Raw genomic sequence first — 19603 nt, 5'->3', positions numbered from 1 at the left:
CAGAGCCCTCCCTTTACTATCTACATCATCAGAGGGAGAGTGAGGCCTGCTAGCTCCATCGGGCCTGGCCTTGGTCCAGGCCTGAGAGGGAGAGAAGAACTGCTGGACCTGGTCCCCTTCCCCACCACCATTCCCTTCTCCTTTTGTGTCGTGTCTTTTTAGACTATAAGCCTGAGGGCAGGGAACTGTCTAATTAAATATAATAATTGTAAGCCGCTCTGATAGCCTGCAGGGCTTAACGGTGGGGTATAAGTACTCTAATAAATAAAATAAAAAGCATAAGTGATCGTCAATATTCACTGGTATATTTCTGAATTTCTGATCATTCACAAAATTTAGCTGAGATTGCCAATATTTATATGAGTTGTTTGACATTCATTAAATTTGGATTTTTTTTTGTAAAATAAAAACAAATTCCAGTGCTAAAGCAGAACTGTTAATTCCTTCAGGGTAGAAAGTTGGGACAATAAAGAAATAAGGAAAATCAACCCTGCTTCCTTACACTTTAGGAAGGCAGTACAGTATCATTAAGAGTTAGGCACTGCATATTCTGAGAAGGTGACTCAGCTCTCAGAATAAAAGAGGGGAGCACTCATATACACACATATTGTAACTGATAAAAGAGGGCAAAGAGAACTTGACTTGCCCAGTCCTTGATATAATGCAGAAATTAAGGTGATCTATAAAAAGCAGCCACTTGGACAATTCTATTGTACTCTGAAGATTTCAGTTTTATTCTCAGTGCTGAGGCTGACAAGATCAATTAAATCACATAATCAAAACAAGGCTTTGGGGTGCAATGAAAGCACTGGAAGGACTAGAACAGCAAATGTACTGCATTACAATATACTCTCTTCACCTAAACTGCACCACATGCCTTCTTCACAGAATCCATGTGCAGATGTAAAACTAGTTAGAGTTAAATACAGCCTCTACTGCACATGGACCTTTGTGGGAGAAGGTACAGTGTGGTCTTTGGCACTCCCACCAAAGTCTCTAAAGGCACATTACATACATACAGAGATAAAGAGAGAGAGCAAGATATAATTTTTGGGCTCAGTATCATCTCTTCAGTGTGAAAAGCCTGTCTTGCAGGGCATACTATTTCAGGAGCTTCTCACCCCAGCATAGCTGCACAATCACTTTTGATCACCTGAAATAGCAGCTGTGGTGATAACCCTGTGGCCCTCCTGAGAAGCCAAATATCCAGCAGTGCAGGGCTCAGGGCTTCTGAGAATGAGCATCCTTGCTCTAACAAGGAAGGAAACTCCACTCCTACAACTTTATTTTAGTATCACTGGGCAATGAAATCTGATTTAGGAAATTATGTTGGATGTAGTAAAATGCTTTTTATTTTTGTGTATGGAATAGTCAAGTAATTGCAATGAGTAGTGCCAAACATGTATATTTTCTGGATTAAATTATTCAGCTTCATTGTTTAGGGTTCATATCCTCTCTATTAGACAGACTACACAACCACTGTAAGAGTCAACAAAAGAATGAAGGTGCCCTTACCAGTGCCACTAAACACACTTTGCGGAATCTGAAATGCATCACTTTACTGATTTGGAAACGTTGCTGACAAAAGGCACACACAGCTGGGAAATATCTTAAAGTTATCGTTTATACAAATTTAACCTGCATTTATACCACTCAACTTACTGGGAAAGGGAATGCAGATGGCAGCAACTTAAACGTGACACGTGGAAACAATCTGATCAAACATTCTTGTTGAACCATCTTAATGGTGGTTCAAGTAGAAAAGCAGGAGCAATCGCAATTTGTATCTTTATTTACATGCATTCATTTTCCACAAAAGGCTTTTAAAATGTACCCAGACTGAGTAGTTGGGTACTATGTGCATGCCCTGTAATGGTAAACAATCCATGGAATAACTTTAGCAATGCCCGCTAAAGAAATGGTTCCATCAACAGCTACAACAGTATTTTCTAAACCTGCCTCTAGAGATATTGAATAATAATCCCCACCATCCCCAGCCATCAGTCATACTGGCTGAGACTCATGGAAGGTGTAGTCCAAAGCATCTGGAGGGCAAAGTTCAGCCATTCCATGGCTTTGGCTGTTGCTACACTCCGCCCCTCTGAGTTTATAAACTGGCCTTCGGGTTGCAAGGTAAAAGGGCATAGGTTCAGTAGCTATAGCAATAGCAATAACATGTATATTTCTATACCACTTATCAGTGAACTAAGCACTCCTCTATACTGCTTATCAGTGAACTAAGCACTCCTCTAAGTGGTTTACATTCTGTAATGAATGAATCCCCATATTAAATAACATTCATTTTAGAGAAGTAAACAAACTGATCCCATTTTTAGAATAAAAGGAGAAACAAAGCACAGGTGCTTACAAAAATGGCAACAAAAAGAAATACCTGTGCTCATTTTTAACACATACATTTGATATTTCTGATTACAGTACAATACCAGGTATCTGCCGGGGATATGTTCCCAGACTTACCATGGAAACAGAACACCACAGATAACAGTGAAGTGACCATAGAGTCACACTAGAGTTCCTAGAGATTCCTAGAAAGAACTCCAGGGCAGTTCTATGGTCAACATCCATCAGAAGCATACTGCAGAATCGTGCTGGAGGACTTAAAAACACCTAAAGATTTTTTTTTTCAGATGTGGGGAAGTGAAATTGTGGGTACCAATCTTGTGGATATGGGGGTAATACTATAACTCATAACTTGAAAACTATCCTGATGAACTAAGAGGCATAAAAGCAAATTAAAGATGGGGGCAACATAGGCTATTGTTTTCTGCTAAAACAGCTCCTTCACGATGAGATTATTCATTTTCTCACTGACAACCTACCTTAGGTCTATGTGTTTAATGTGTGGCATTCTCCTCAATGTTTGCAAGTTGAGCATCTCCAGGCAATTTCCAGACATACAAAGTTTATCCATGGCAGACAGCTTCTCCAATACTTCAGGAATGTCAGTGAATTCATTGAAAGAAAGGCCCAAATAGCTAAGCTGATGCATCCTTTCCAACTCAACAGGAAGGCTCTGGAGGAAATTCCCATCCAGCAAGAAGGTCTGTAAACTATTGGAACAGAAAGAGCAGGAGGGAGATACCAATCATAAAAATGTCTTGCGTTTCATAAATTCATCTTTGCAATCACTGATTAAGTTGAGACATTACTACAGATGTCGTATTTTGGGGCCCACACACTTGCTAATATTTATATGAGCACAGCCTATTAACCATTAGGACAAATTCTCAGCCACCTTGTTTTGGCAAGCCTTTCTGCAGCTGAGAAACCAATTTCTTTCTGTATTCCTCAAAGTTCAACCATTCATCCTGGCCTGTAATCTGAGGCACGGTTACTTCTAACTGCCATGAGTTCCTAGAATCATCCAGTTAACTCTAGGAAGGGGCAGTGGGATAGGCTCCAAGAGTAAAGTAAGCCGAAACAAATCCATTTCAAATTCCAGATCAGTCCAGATGAGTCTTGGGTCCAAAATGAAATGGATGCAAGAGGAATCAGTGGGATGGGAACAGAATCCAGATGATGATGATGATGATGATGATGATGATGATGATGATGGAAGTGAGACCAAACACTTTTAGAGTCCACACTATCACTTACCACAACCTGTGTGATGTACAAAGCTCACAGGTCAGCATGGACGTGTATGAATCAGAATACCATATGGGAATGGCTTCAATACCAATTGTGTTAGCATAGATTAAATCAGAAATCAGCTATCTAATGCTGCAGTGCATGGTGTAATTGTTGGGCATTGGACTAGGACACTGGGAGACCAGGGTTCGAATCCCAGCTCAGCAACAGAAATCCACTAAGTGACCTCAGGCAAGCCACACTCTCTCAGTCTCAGAGGATGGCAATGGCAAACCTCCTTTGAACAAATCTTGCCAAGAACACCCCAAAACAGGTTCACTTTATGACTTGAAGGCACCCAACAACAAAGTGCTGAAATAGAGCTGCTCTTATATCAAGGAATGTTCATTCTTAGTGGTCTCAGTGCTGGCTAGAAAACAAATCTACTATGAACACAGATCAAGAAGAAGGTTTAAGACAGCAGCACAAGAGCAAGTCAAATGAAACCAAAGTTCTAGAAAAGGAACTAACTAATTGACAAAAGCAGCCATGTGTCATTAGTGGTGGGGAAGGGTGCAGGAACAGGCAGCTTAGTTACATCTTGTTTCTCTGATGCCAGTCAAGTTTATTTGACAAAAGGCTTTGCTATACCTCCCACTGGGGGGGGGGGGGAAGGCAAGGAATGAATTCTTAAAGAATGAAAAATATTATTAATGCACAGTATGTTTCAATAAATTACTTTCCTTCTTCAGGGCCATTATAGGCATTTTGGCTTGTTGTGAGCCCCTAAGTGGAGCAGAGCTACGCACGGTGGCACACAACAAACTACAATTTCCAGAATTCCATACCATTGAGCCAGGTAGTTAAAGCAGTGCATATGAAGTGAAGCAGAGGGAGTGCTACATGCAGGCATTTTGCTGCCCTTCAACACATGCTTTCACCATGACCGAGGCATGATTTGGCTTAACCTACTGAAAGAAACCGGTACACCCAGAGTTCATGCTGCCCTTGCCATTTCGCAGTGTGTACTTACTTGTTCATATCACCAACGGCTGCTGGAATATTTCTGAGTGCATTGCAGGACACGTTGAGCTCAGTCAAGGTTGGAATGCTGCAAACTGCCAATGGGAACTCTCCTAAGTGATTGTTAGAAAGGTTAAGGCTCCTCAGCTTGCTGAACCTATCATGGAGAGAGAAAGAGAGAAAAGAGAAAGAACTTAATATTAAGTGAGGTATCAAATGAATAACATGTTATATGGAATGTCAAAACACTGCTGGAATGTGGATACTCTAAAACAGATGCATGCCATCTCTCCCCAGCCCTTAGCAGGAAAAAAAAAAAAAGATTAAACATAACCATCAGAAAGAATTATGACATGAAGGACTATGGTTACTTCCATTCAGAATGTCTCCTTATTGCCAAAATGTAAGGCTTCAGAATAGGAAAGGGGGCATGTAGATGTTTTATTTTTCACTACAGAAGTATGAAGAAGAACATATGGTCGAGAAGGTTCAGTGAAGTTTTTAAAATCCCGTAAGTTTCCAAGCAGAAATCCACTTTGCAGCTCAAATATTGCATGCGAAGTAGGTAAATGTACAGTTGTAAATTAAATAATGTAAATTCAATTATTTAAGTTGTAATTATGATGAATAAACACCCTGGAAAGACAAATAAATGGAAGGGGAGCACCAATAGTATAGCAAGTGCAGAGATGGGAGGGAGCGCTAGAACTTTTGTAAAAAAATATATTTCCTTTTACCAGAGAAAGGATGGTTGGGTTTTAAAAAAACCCTCAAGAGTAACTTGTTCAGTTCTTCCTTGAAATGAAGATATTCTAAAGCAGTGAGAGAAAACCTTTATCCCGCCGGATGCATTGGATGACGACTTCCACACCCCCTTTCCACTGGTCATGTTGGGAGGGCTCAGATGGAAGCTGTAGATCAAAATGTCTAGCAGGCAAAGAGTCCTCATCACTTTGTATAGCTTTCCTAGGGTAGACAATATGATGTCCCCAAAGCCAAAACACAGGAAGCTTCTCCTGATACATCTTACTTGTAAATTTCTACCCAATAAAATGGCCATCTTTCCAGTTAGAAAGGGCAAGGTGGACTGCCTCATACAGCAGATTTTTTGGAGATACTGTTGGACTGCCTTTCCTTGCAAATAAATATCACTAGTCCACTTTTTAAAAAGCTTGTTTCCCTGTACACACACAGATTTTTCCAGGCAAATAGCTGTGTTGGTGAAATACAGCAGAAACAGAGTTTTGTAGCACACTGAAGACTAAATAATTAGGGTTTTGTTTTATTTTTTTGGACAAATCCACCAGTAATCTCAAAATAAGGAACCAGGCCTGCAAAGGTAGAGTTGTTTCTTCCCACAAGCAAATAGTAAAGTGGATACTGACCAGCTTGCAGTAACTGGAATCTATTAACCTCATATCCTCATATGTTCATGGTTAGAGACAACAAATGCTCTCCTTTCCCACCACATGAAGGAAATACTGTTGCTAGATGGAAACTAAAGCAAGGTTTCCTTTAATTATCCCATTATTTAGCTAAAACATACTCAAATCTTTTCCTGAAGTTTCCTTCTGCAACCATGATGGCTGGAAACATATTCCCTTTCTTGACATCGTCCGAGATTGTCATAATGGCATAGCATGCTCCTATGCTCTGCAGCATAACTGCAGCCCCACAAATCCTGAAATGCACACTCTCTGCTTCAAGCAAGTCAACTGCTCTGCTTAGGAATCTGATGGGGGTGGGACATACGCAATAGCTCTTTGAACAGATAACACTCTACTGCTGCATAGCTTGGCTCTGCTCATCTGTCATGATTTTACAATCAGGCAGAAAATCATCATCATCAGGGATTTTCTGCAAGCTTCAATAAAACCAGTAAGCGCCTCATTGTTAAAACTTCAATTAGCAGCCTTGTCAAGAAACAGCTCTCTGACTTAGAACTGTCTATACACCAACTATTTTTTTTTTTTGGGGGGGGGGGGAGAATTCCAGTCAACAAAGTAAATATTGTATTTACTTGATTGATATTATGACAATTATAATACAAAACACAAAATAAGAGAAGTCTTAACACAAATCAACTGAAGCCAATAGGCAGAACAATATAACTTGATCATATGCAGTGCAAGACAAGCAGCTGAAAAGTGAAGCTAAACTTGTTTTGTCTGTTTGTGAGACCTTTCTGTATTTTCTTTGGGCTGCAACTGTCTATCCCAGATAAGGAAAGCTAATGTGGAGTAGTGGTTTGGGATTTGGACTAGGACTCTGGAGAACAGGATTCAAATCCCCACTCGGCCATGGAAACCCACTGCGTGACTTTGGGCAAGACACACTTTCTCAGCAAGAGGTAGGCAAAGGCAAACATCCCCTGAACAAATCTTGCCATCAAACCCCAGTGATAGGTTCTCTTTACAGTAGCCATAATTTGGAAATGCCTTGAAGGCACACAACAACAACAATCCCAGATAACTGATTTTTCAGATTCTATTTTTAAAAAATTAAAAAACTTTCCCTTGAAATGTCAAGGGATTTTTCCCCTCCCTTGAATTCTTTCTCTACAGCTCCAGTATCCAAAACGCAGAACATCTTGATTCCAAGTAAAGAGGGCATAATGTGAAGCGATTACTCAGGAAAGAAAAAGACAACCCAGTTACCCAGCCTGCGTGTGCAGCCACATTGTTCAGGTTGCCTAACAACAAGAACTGGGATTTGTGCCTGTAGGCAACTAACTAAATGGGTTAGTGAAAAGATCTGTGTCAGAATCAGATGGATGAGAGGAAGCTCTTTTCCTGGCAAAGTTTACTTGGAGGCTTTGTCTTCTCTACATTAAATTGCACCCATTGTGTGATGGGAGTGACTGAGAGACATGGAATCAAGATACACCTCCATAAAACTACAGAGACCACCACAGCATCAATCAAGCATTGTGGTCTAGGGAAGAAAAAAGGTACTCAAAGAGCTCCCACAAATTTAGTGTCCCTTCTCCCCTAGTCCTACTTCAGAGAGAGAGAGAATTAGGGCAAACCCCCCTCAAAAAAACAAAACTGAAAAGAGTCCAGCTTTAGTAAGTTGGCCGATCACACAGAAAAAGAAATGAGTAAGTAGAAAGAAACAGATTAAGTAAGGTTTTTGGGATACAGCTAGCCCTATTTAGTGTAACAATATGGGGCCCATAAACCTATAGTCTGTTGCCTGGAGAATAAGCTGTATACACCTGTATGCTCCCTCTTGGCTCTTCTTTGGAGAGCTTTGTTTGAACTGCATTAAGTCACTGTTGCTTAAGTCGCAGGTTGCTTAAATCACAGCTTTCCTCTTACATCCAAACCAGAAAACTGTGATTTAATCCTTGCTTTCTAAGGGTTCACATCCTGGCTAGGAAGCAGGAGTTAAACCACTTTCCAGATCCAGAGGTAACAAAAAAACCCATCATAGCAGTGCCAAAGTTGGATGCATAAGGAGAAGTATACAGGCAAGCCAACAGACCATGGCTTGTTAGCTTGACATCATTATATCCAAGTGTTTAAAATATGGTTTGATATTTGACTTATTATTAGAATATATTGTTAATAACATAATAAAAATGGAAAAATAATAATTTGAGCGCACAAATGAAAAATGTAAGGTATAGCATATTCTCACTTGGTTTCTCCAGTAAACATTGCAGTTCAGCAACAAACTTACTTTTCACAATGTGCATATTAAAGCAAACAGTGAGTTATTTATAATGGAGCCTGCACAGAACTGATCAATTCTAGGCGTAACACAGCAGTAAACCAGTGCTCTTGAGAAAAGGCTGGCATATACTACAACCCAGTCAAGCTCGGACTTTTACAAAACAAAGCCTCTACAAAACAGAGATAGGGTCTCAAATGGTGTGTTTGTGAGCACCACTATGCCGCCAAACATCTCCCATTTTTGTTTGTAAAAAGTCACTGGGAATCTGGTCTACTGCAAAATGAAGTGCCAGCTATCTTTATTTCCTAATTTGTGTCTGACCTAGTCCTAGATACATTTTTAGAATATAAACATAGTGGATGTAAATATGTATCACTGATGCATCTTCTTTAAAATGAGCACTTGCACAGAAAACTGTAGGTTCAAACTCAGAACCAAACTTTCCCTTGCACTTTGTTTCTTAGTGCAAGTTACTTTTCTCTTACTCTTAACTAGTTCACCTTCTGGAAAATCACACCCACCACAGCCGCCATAATTTTTCTGAATAGGTAAAGCACATTTCCAAGGTAGCCAAGTTGTGAGGGAACATCTCAAAATTCCAAATACAACTGCACACTGGTCCAAAAGGGTGGTGGGAGCCTTGGAGAAAAGTGAAAAGTCTTCGGGTTTACTCTTATTGTCACTTCATAAAATCTGCAACTTCTCCATTGTCTTCTGTGTACAGCAATCAATTTTGCCTTGGGAAATATAAAGTCAGTAGTATAAAGCAGTGCTTCTCAAAGTGGTGGTCACGAGAGCAGTCCAAATCCCTAAGCCACTGGATGCTGGTCTCTGGCAAGTTTCCGGGAGGAAGAAACAAAAGTACGAATGGCACCAATTTAGTGCTGGTTCCTGGCACAATGTAGGGAAAAGAACCTGTTAATCTGTCACATCAGACACCCTGAGAAGCACTGGTATAAAAGAACTAGAAGTCAAGCTGAATTAATTATGTCTATAGGTGAAGTCAACTGGGCCCTGGAATGCTGAACGTGTCATTAAAATAATTAATGGAAGTGAAAGGGAAAGTCTATGCAGCTTCAATTTTTAACAGGGCTAGGTGATCTTGGCACTTCAGTTAGACTGGAACCTCCATCAACTCTAGCCAGTATAGACGATGGTAAGGATTACATTCCAACAACACAGAGAGCCACAGCTGCCCAGAACTGCAATGAAATGGAGCCAACAAGGATAAGTTAGTCATACTGATGCCTTCTCTGTTTCTGACAGTCTATAGACAGATTTTACCCAAAGCTCACATCCAACTGTAAAAGTAAGGTCTACAGGTCCTACTTCATTCACACCAGAAATGTATGATTGAAACGGAAGTGGAAGCAAGTTTCCTGAAGTACCAAGTTCTTTTTTCTGTTTCTGCATTTCCTGAGTTTAAATAAAAAGCTAATCCTTTCTCCCACACACATGCAAAAGTTTGAAATGCTCTGGCATTTTATAACAAGGCAATTAAAAACAAAACACTCTGCTTTTCCCTTGAACCAAGACACCACAATGCTGAAATGTTGACAAAGATCTTTGAACAGTAAGAACAAATGCTTATTGTTTAGGCCAAGTAAAATGATAGCTCCCAAAATCCTACTAGGAAACTGCCAATTTAGAAGAGCTTTGACTTGTCCTAGTAATTTCTAAAGTACTTGGAAAAGGGAAAGGTAGAAAGGTAAAAGGCACACAACAATAACAACAATGGGCAAATCCAAGATGATAATTACATAAACTGCACAATGATAGTATCACCGAAGTCACAAATGAGAAAAGCAAAGATAAATGTGCTACCTTTCCTTATTCACACCTTAAAGACAAACATTCTCCCCAAATGGTTTATTTAACAATATTCCTGTTTGTCATTTTATGGAAATACACAAACACGCTAACAGAATAAATTAACACACAGGCTGAATCTCCCTTGTCCAGAATTTTGAAATACTCCAAAATCCAAAACTTTTTTTCATGAGTGGTTGAGATAGTGACACCTTTGTTTTCTAATGGTTCAGTGTGCACAAACTTTTGTTTCATTCACAAAATTATTTAAAATATTATGTATAAGATTACTTTCAGGCTATGTGTATAAGGTGTATATCAAGCATAAATGAACTCTATGTTTAGATATGAATTCCATCTACAAGAGATCTCATATGCAAACATGCCAAATTCCAAAATCTAAACTGCTTCTGGTCCCAAGCACTGCAGACAAGGGAGATTCAACCTGTAAATTTTTTCAACTGTAAACATTCAGAAGTGATCCAGCTAGATAGGAACAATGGGCCACATCCAAATTATCCATATATATAACAACAGACTCATTAGCCTAAACCCAGCTGTTATTTCCAACGAGAATAGACCTACTGTTTCAACAGAAAATTGGTAAGACAATACTTTAGTTCCAGCTAAATCAACAGGCCTACTCTAGCTTGGAGACATAATTGGATTTAGGTCACTGAAATCATTGGGACTTGGATAGCCTAATGTCCCATCAGAAGGGGCTTTATTTTCCCCCCCTATAGATATTTTTTCTATAAGGAAAAAACCAGAGAGAGAGAGAGAGAGAGAGAGAGAGAGAGAGAGAGAGAGAGATGCTTAGTTGTTTAATTACTCTCTTTTCTTTCCAGGAGGCTCCAATCCTAAACCATTTGCCTGAAAGTAAATCAACTGGACTTACAGTACAGTACTTCTGATTAGATATCCCCCCCACACACACACACAAATATGGAGGCTTGTGCATAGTCAAACCTCATAGGCTTGAATGGGGCACACACACCATTGGAAATAGTGAAGGTCACTCCTCCGCAGATATTCGAGGGCGTGGATCCCAGATCCGCGAGTTAGGAGGGGTGACTGTACAACTGATTCACTTTGTTCAATTTTTCTTGATGTCTTCCAATTATTTGACAGCTATACTCCAGCCACTATACTCAAATGGATAACCAACACTTGAGTCCCATATCCCCAATGTAAATGTCCTAGATTGAAGATGTTCTACTTCTCTGCAACAGTTAAATGATTCTTTCCAAAAATCCTGAGCTCTCCACAACCATACCATGTGTGATCATTTGTCAGAGGTTCAGGGTAACACCAATATAAATCTGGTATGGTCATCATAAAGCACAAGGAGACTTAAGTTCTACTTTCAAATGGGTTTAAAATTATTTTCTCTATAGTTATTAGAAATCATATGGTGTATTCCATTCTGAAATACCTTTAATTATCACTACCCAATCTAATCCTTCATCTTTCTCCCACTCCTCTTCCTAGGAAGATGTCATAAAGCTTTGAGAGTAGTCTTTCCAGTGTGTTAACTGTATCAAGGCTTCCTCCAGATCTGTTAACTCACAACTCATTCCATTTAGTCTTCTCATTTCATTAAAGCATTATCTAATTTCAAAGGAGTGCATTAAAAAGCTTCCCACTCCCATAAATAGATAAATATCTTCATATTGCATAGTGCATCCATCTATGAGAAAGAAAAACCTTCTATTCTCCCCATCCACATCTTCTCACTGTTCTAAAATTTCTTAACGTAAAATATACTTTTTAACATTACATACCACATATGCATATATATTTCCTAAGTTAAGCCAATCGAAAAAGGAGAGTGAGGAGCTTTTGACCAAAAGGTTTTTTTTTCTTTGCACGATGCAGTCTTATGTGCCTTTTGCACTGTGAAAAGACACTTTAATGGAATTCCTTTTATTCTAATGCAAGTCAACTTGCACAGAGGGTAGTGGAGGGTGTCTATGAATCACTGCACTATAACTGAACATCATCGAAGCTGAGTAATTTTATGATGAGACTTTTCTGATACAAAATCTCATCGCCAAAAAGTTTCTATATGTTGCAAAGTAAACTTTGCCCAGTGATTCCAGAAGTTTCCGAACAGCACTGCGCAGGCGCAGTGAAACCCATTTGTATGATTCGCAGAGACCACAAAGAAGAATATGGTATATTCACTGATATAAAGACGAAGCAGGTGGGACACTTGGTCACAATATGAGTCACCCAAGATGGAAGATGAACAAAAGAAACAACATAGCTAATGGCATTTTAGAGGTTCTCTTCTTCCACACAGGGCCAGTCAAACTGCAGTTGTCAAAACATCAGCTTCTAAGTTATACCATAGAGGTCTGTAGTTTAAAGATTGGGATGGTGATCTATAAACCGCATGCAGCCCCAAACTGTGTCCCTCCAGTGTTTCCCAGTCTCCATAATATTGCTCCACAAAAATCCATGCCAATTAAACCAGTTTGCTGCTGCCAGATTTTCACAATAAAATGCTGCCGTTTCAGCATCCAAACAAGATGGCCCTCAAAAAGGCTCTCCATTTTGCCCTGCCCTCTATCTCATTGACACAACTTATCTATCCTATTCTCCTCCCCACTGCAGTGCTGAAACCTTCTTATTATATTAATACTGTGAAACATAATTATGTGTATTAGAAAGCTTGATCAATCATGTTTTAATGCTTTGTAACATTAACAATCCTAAGTTATTAGGGTTTGCTATGATTTACATCTTACAGTAAAACACCAATGTTTATTGCTTATATACTCCTAGTAAATCTGAATATATGTAGAACAAAACATACAAATTACTCTCAGAGACAGATGAAAATAAGGCAATGTTGAGCATCAGTCCTACTTACTACTTATAGGAATATAGGACTAAATATACAACAAAATAGGACTAAATCAGAAGATTAAGTAGCAAAATTCAGCTCAGATGTTATGGCTGTTGTGTTTTGTTTTGTTTTTTTACAAAAAGTGCTCTTTTAAAGCAAACTGCATTGGTTGAACTTGTGTTAATTGAAGGATTTGTTTCTGAATGGCATTTTCTGCACTATAAAACGAAGAGATTAAAAAGAAGCAACACTAGAAACTGGTCTAACAATGGACAACTGTCAATAAACTGTTAAAGTTAAAATGTTTGAATTCAAATAGTCATTGCTGTTCCATTAAGAAGGGTATCACAGAATGCTAATTCTTTTAAACATGCATTTTCTACACTTAAGAGAGCTAACCTATTCTATCCAGAAGAGCTATCCTAGAAATATGTCACATATATTATTCAATCCTACTAAAAATATCTGCTTAAGTTGTGCTGTGTTAGTTGATGACTAAAGCTACCTTTAATTCTACCCGCCATTCCTATCAGTGCTTTCACACAATCACACAATCTCCCTCCTTGGAGGTCTTCAAACAGAGGCTGGATGGCCATCTGTCGGCGATGCTTTGATCTGGATTTCCTGCATGGCAGGGGGTTGGACTGGATGGCCCTTGCGGTCTCTTCCAACTCTATGATTCTATGATTCTATGATTCTACAGTCAGTGAACAACACAGCTGAACACACTAGCAGTCTTGCTCAATTTAAAATTTCACCTTAAGCAGTTTATGTGCTTGGAGTAGGCAGAAGTCACAATCCACTCCACTTCAATATTTCAACTGGAGTTTGCTATCAACCTCTTATGACACAGACTACTGCTATGCTGCATATATAAGGGTTATTCTCCTTTATTACAGCAGAGTTATGCTTACCCAGAGATAATGCCAAAAGAATATAATTTACTGCATGCACAGCAACAAAGGCCTAATTGCTTTCTTTTCAAACCAGACAAATGACCAGAGATGAGAGATCAAACTAGGAGTGCATCCAAATTGCAAGCGTTTGCTCAACAGATAATAGAACTTTTGTATTCTTGTCAAGAAGAGTCTAAAGATAAGAAAGGAGAATGGGCCAATACAAGAAGCATTTTATTAACGTAAATAACATGAACCTACATAGCAAGGGAATTTAGGATTCTGTTAGGAAACAGATTCTCTACACACAAACACTCAGAAAAATCTATTAAGCACTGTTATGTCTAATAGGGATGGTCCCTGAGGTCAAAAACTGAAGCCACAGCTCTATTATCTTTTAACATGGGCTTGGAAACATGTCTGCTCCCAAAATGGAAAAGCAAAACTTGTGCCTTATGTGGATGCCATGCAAAATCTCCTCTGTTTCTTGGAAGTACTGTACAGTATTAGCACAACATGAAGGGAGCAGCCTTTTGACAGTAGAGTTCTACAGTGGTGCTGATAAAATTATGCAACAATCCAGTGAAGGGTTTCAATATGCCATATACACTTGACTATAAATCAACCTAATGTATAAGTTGGAGGCAGGTTTGGCTGCCGAAGTTATGGATCTTGATAGGATCCGTGAATAATTCAAGGGTAAAACTTAGGGTCGTGTAACAAAGGATGTAAAGGACAAAGCAAAGGAAGATGATGCAAAAAAAACTTCCAAAATTCCAGCAGATATAACTGTTCGTGCTCACCCTAAAGGCTGGATGGATGAGGAAACTATGGTAAATGGTGGCTGAGCCCCTTTGAGCACTGGATCAGGGTCGTGGCAATCCCACACTGCAACTCCAATCCAGTGTTTTCCGGCCCAAAAAGAAGCAGCAAAATGACACACCTTTTTGGGGTGGGAAAAAGCTGCCTTTTCCATTGTGGCAGCAGCTCTTCTGCGCTCTTATTTGGGGTGGAAAAAAGCTGCCCTTTCTGCCGCAGTGATGGTTCTTCTGCACTCATGCAGCAGAGCCGCACAGCCAGAACACCGCAATGCTGCCCACCATGTGGGAGGGTGGGCAGGGTGATGCCAGCTTCGGGGCGCCACTGGGGCGGGTGTCATCTAAACGCCATGCCTCCACGTTGCCCCCAAGCCAGGGCTTGCTTCTGGTTTGTTTTGGCCCTATAGCAAAGCTTTTGTGCCAATCATGAAACACTCTTAAAGAAATGGGTGTGCCACAACATTTGATTGTCCTGGAACCTGTACTCAGATCAAAAAGCCATTGATAAGAAAAATATGGAGAAACAGAACAGTCTCCAATTGGCAAGGGGGTGAAGCAAGGCTGCATTTTATTACCCTATCTGTTTAACTTATACAATGAATATATGTAAAGCAGAATTAGAAACAGAGGAAGAAATCATGAAAATTGGAGGAAGGAACATCAACAATTTAAGATATAAAGTAAGTGCAAAGGCAGGTTTACAGTTAAATATTAAGAAAACAAAAATAATGACCACAGGCTATTTATATAACTTTAAAGTAAATTATAAAGACTTCAGGTGCATTTATACTGTAGAAATAATGCAGTCTGACACTGTCATGGCTCCATCCTAGAGAATGCTGGGATCTGCAGTTTTGTGAGGTACCAGTACTCTTTGGTAGAGAAGGATAAAGACCTTGTAAGTCTTATCAATACCATCATATCTTCAATTTTTATGTATGATTGTGAAAGCTGGACAGTGAAGAAAGCTGATAGAAGAAAATAAACTCATTTGAAATGTGGTTATGGAGAAGAGTTCCAGAGATACAACAGATTGTCAAAAAAGACAAATAAATGGGTCCTAGAGCAAATGAAGCCTGAACTTTCCTGAGAAGTTAAGGTGACTAAAATGAGACTGTTATACTTTGGGTGTATCATGAGAAGACATGACTCTCTAGAAAAGACAAGAATGCTTAGTAAGATAAAACACAATAGGAAAATAGGAAGAGTGCATTACAGGCGGATAGACTCAATCAAGGAAGCCACAACCCTGAGTCTGCAAGACCTAAGCAGAGCTGTTGATAACAGGATGACTTGGAGGTCTCTCATTTACAGGGTTGCCACAAGTGAAAGTGAACTTGATAGTAATTAACAACAACAAATTAAAGAGGATCCTGATGAAGCAACCAACCACCACTATTCAGAAATATGAGTCTGAGAAGACAAAGGAGTGATATCAGAGGGACAATCAGTTTTCCTCCCCTGTGGGAGCAAGAAGGGGAAGCCATCCAAGGGAATGCTTTGCAACTTCCAGAGCCTGCCCGGTTTCCTCAGCAGCTGCTTAAGGCCTTTCCTTCTTTTGCATTAAGTGAGATGCTGTTAAATACTGACAAGAATTAGCTGCCAAGTTTTCAATTACTACAAGACTCCTCTCCTTGTATAAGGGGAAAGGGAAGCTAAGTCAACAAAACAAGCTCAAGTATTGACTGTTTGTATGTGGGGGAAATCTCTGAGAATGTCAGCTGCCAGGAAATTTTGCACTGACCATTTAGACACTCTAATGAGAACCTACGGATCACTCTGCAAAGGGAATGGATTTCCCCCCTTAAACTGATAAGAAGTCACAGCATCAAATGGCACCTGATAACCACTGAGTGACACACAACAAGCATTACTGAATGATGATTGTGAAAACTGATAGTTCTGAGAATCCTTTAGAGCCATACTGAGAATTCTCTGTTGATCACTCTGCCTAGAAAGACCCACTGGTCATTGTGCGAGTAAGAATTTAGAAAAGCAGAAGGAACTCTGTTTGTACAGGTATCTGGGCACTCGGGCTGTTACTGCTGGTTTACTGAGATAGCTGATTTGGGCGCTATTATGTCACCGCTTTTATTACCATCATCTGTATTCTAATACCATCAGGCACTGGTGTTGAGCAAAGCCAAAAGATAGCCCATGTGGCAGAGGTCTTCCCAGGTGAACTTGGACATATAGACACCACTGATGTTGAAAAGGGTGATGATGGCCTGGAAGGTGAAATTGGGTGCCACCACTCATCCAGCTTGGAGAGGTCAGGAAGTAATGAAACTGCTCCATCAAGGCCAGAAGCCCCATTGCCCCAGTGAAGCACAGCATCCACAGCAGGCACTGTGGAGCTGAGCCCCACCATCCCTCATCACCACACCACTGGCCACGCCCACCTGTCAGCTACAATGTGGCTCAGCATGTACACTGAGGACTACCAATTACAAGCTATGGAGATTCTCCGACCTGGCTTCCAGGAATGTGCCAGCCACTGCCATCTTCATACCTGAATGGGAATGCTGTGTGCTCTGCCAATGCAGTCTGGTGGCGGGGGCGTCGGGGAAGACTCTCTGGAGCTGGCTGAGCTTTCCACTCCATTTGCCAGTCCATTCTTCTTTTTAACCCAAGCCCTCTTTGGCATTGTTACTGAGCAGGGGCGGTGAGCCCCAAGGATGGCTCACAGAGCTGTCCCAATGACAGTGGTCCCCAGAGGGAGCCTGCAGCAGAGACTGGGAGGAGCATGTAGAAGCCTCTGCCTCTACAGCTTCTCACTCACTTGCTCCATCCAGCCCCCAGTTCCTTACTACTTCCCAGTGTTCCTGTGATGGATGCCCCCTCCCCTCTGTTACCCAGCGCTCCAGATTATATGTGAAAATTGCATTTTGCAAAGGGCTCAGGATGGATTCCTCGTGTAATACAAGGGCCTACTGTACTTTAAAAGGCAATTTTTTGCTCTTCTCCCTCCCCTTCTAAACAGCAAATCATTAACGGTTCTCATTGTTTAGAAAATAACCTGCTAATAGAATATTACTCATGTACTAGTTTTTATTTTTTTGTAAATGCACTTAAATACACAAAAGTGCCTGTACTGACTACCTAAGCAATTACATTAAAAAATTAATGAGTACCTTAGTCACTGTATTGTTTTTTAAAACACTGCTATGACTTTGTGATCCTGCAAAACAGCATGTTACAGTTAGTGCTGTTACATGTAATGGATTACTTTCAGACATACTCCTATCTCCAAGCCATGCGTCTATGTCTATTCCATGTCTTTTTGTATATGCAACTCAGTTCTTGCTTCCAGATTCCCATACTTTGTGACTAGGACACCAGCTGCCACCTCATAATGTAGATATCTCCAAGTCAGATCAATTATTAAAACATGACTCTCCTTATTCTACTTATGTAATGTTTTTTCCTTCTTTAATCATTCAACCGAGTGATCTATCAGACTTTTTTTAAATTCTCCTTTACCCTAAATAACTCTCCCAATCCATGTCCTGCCACATTACAACCAGATTTACATAGCTATATACACACTTGTCTCCTTGCGTTAAGGAAGAGGCAGGCATTGTATAGTCTGAGGACTAAATGTAGCACACAAACTCCTATGAAGGCCCTTTGGAATGATGTCCATAGACAACTTAAATTAAACACATTCCAGTTTGGAAATAACTACCCAGTCATACATCAGCAGCAAGCAAAGGGTGCCTTCTAAAGAGCCAAGGCAGGAAAGCAAGCTTTGCAAAAAAAGAGAGATGGTTGATTCTTTTCCTCTTGCAAATAGTCAATGTACCACAAATGACCAACAATGTAGTCAAGTGGGCTAACAAAAAGTCTCTGTGAGGCAATTAACAAATATGCCCTTAGTTGTTGTGGTGGTTGTTTAAAACTTATTTACCTTTGTAGCTCATTAAGTCCTTTGGATGTTGATGAGTTAGGGTTCAACCTCAGGAAGTTCTGCTTCAAATTAAGATGAGTTAGGTCCTGGCTGTAGAAGAGATTGGCAGGCAGATCCTCTAGGCTGCAACACGAGAGATCCACTGAGCTTATTCGTTGTGAAGCAATCTAAAAAACAAACAAACCCAAATCAAAAAACAAATTTCAAAACATCATAATGTCAGTTCAAGAAAATGAACTTGCACTGGGTTTCTGGCTTGAATTAGGACCAGTGGGTTTTTCATCAAACACAGTCATAAGTAAGGGTGTTGAAGCTTACAACAAACAAATAAAAGCTTTCAACAACACAGCTTGCAACATTTATTTTCACTTTTAGTTTGAAAAACAGCCAGAGTAAAAATGACACAATGGAGCAGAGCATGGGTGAGGAATTTATGACCTTCCAGATGCTGCTGAACTCCCAAATGTTTAACATTTGATGTTTAGCCTTACTGTGTGGGGCAATGGAAGTCCAATATCTCAATGGCCCACAGGGTTTCTACCACAGGAGCAATATTACAAAAGCTAAAGATATAATATTACAGTTCTTGGGAAACAAAGCAGATGAAGGAAAGTTCATGTCATTCAGACCATGGGAATGCACTGCTTCTTCTTCTCCTTCCATATCCTGCACAAGCTTCTTTTCTTTGCCTTCAAAGACCTCCATATTGCTGTTGATGTTGTGTCTTCAAGTAGGTGAGCCTATCATGATTTGTTCATAGGGGGCTTGCCATTACCTTCTTCAGAGGGTGAGAGAATGTGACATGCCTAAGGTCACCCAGTGGGTTTCCATGGCTGACCAGGGATTCAAAACCTGCTCTCCCAGAGTACGAGTGCAACTCTCAAGCCACTGCCTAGCTACTCAGCTCTAATCTTTCCAAAGGGATCTCTGCCAGGAGCAATAACCCAGTTGTGAGAGGCATAGAGACCATGAAGAAGAACCTTGTCAGCTACCTGAACCAGAATTGTCTTTGTTCATACTTGTT

At 40.1% G+C, this 19603-nt stretch overlaps 1 protein-coding gene across 1 annotated transcript in view; it reads right to left on the bottom strand.

The window, feature by feature from the left end:
• PHLPP1 (PH domain and leucine rich repeat protein phosphatase 1) overlaps positions 1–19603 on the bottom strand; it is a 193047-nt gene that overhangs the window by 59918 nt on the left and 113526 nt on the right. Inside the window, exons 4-6 of the mRNA XM_042464403.1 lie at positions 18580–18746; positions 4625–4771; positions 2841–3071 (exon numbers count right to left, since the gene is read on the bottom strand). Coding sequence (XP_042320337.1) covers positions 2841–3071; positions 4625–4771; positions 18580–18746 — 545 coding nt within the window. The remainder of the gene's footprint in view (positions 1–2840; positions 3072–4624; positions 4772–18579; positions 18747–19603) is intronic.

Source organism: Sceloporus undulatus, chromosome 4 (assembly GCF_019175285.1).
Source record: "Sceloporus undulatus isolate JIND9_A2432 ecotype Alabama chromosome 4, SceUnd_v1.1, whole genome shotgun sequence".
Classification (NCBI taxonomy): domain Eukaryota; kingdom Metazoa; phylum Chordata; class Lepidosauria; order Squamata; family Phrynosomatidae; genus Sceloporus; species Sceloporus undulatus.
This window is presented reverse-complemented; position numbering and strand designations above follow the sequence as displayed.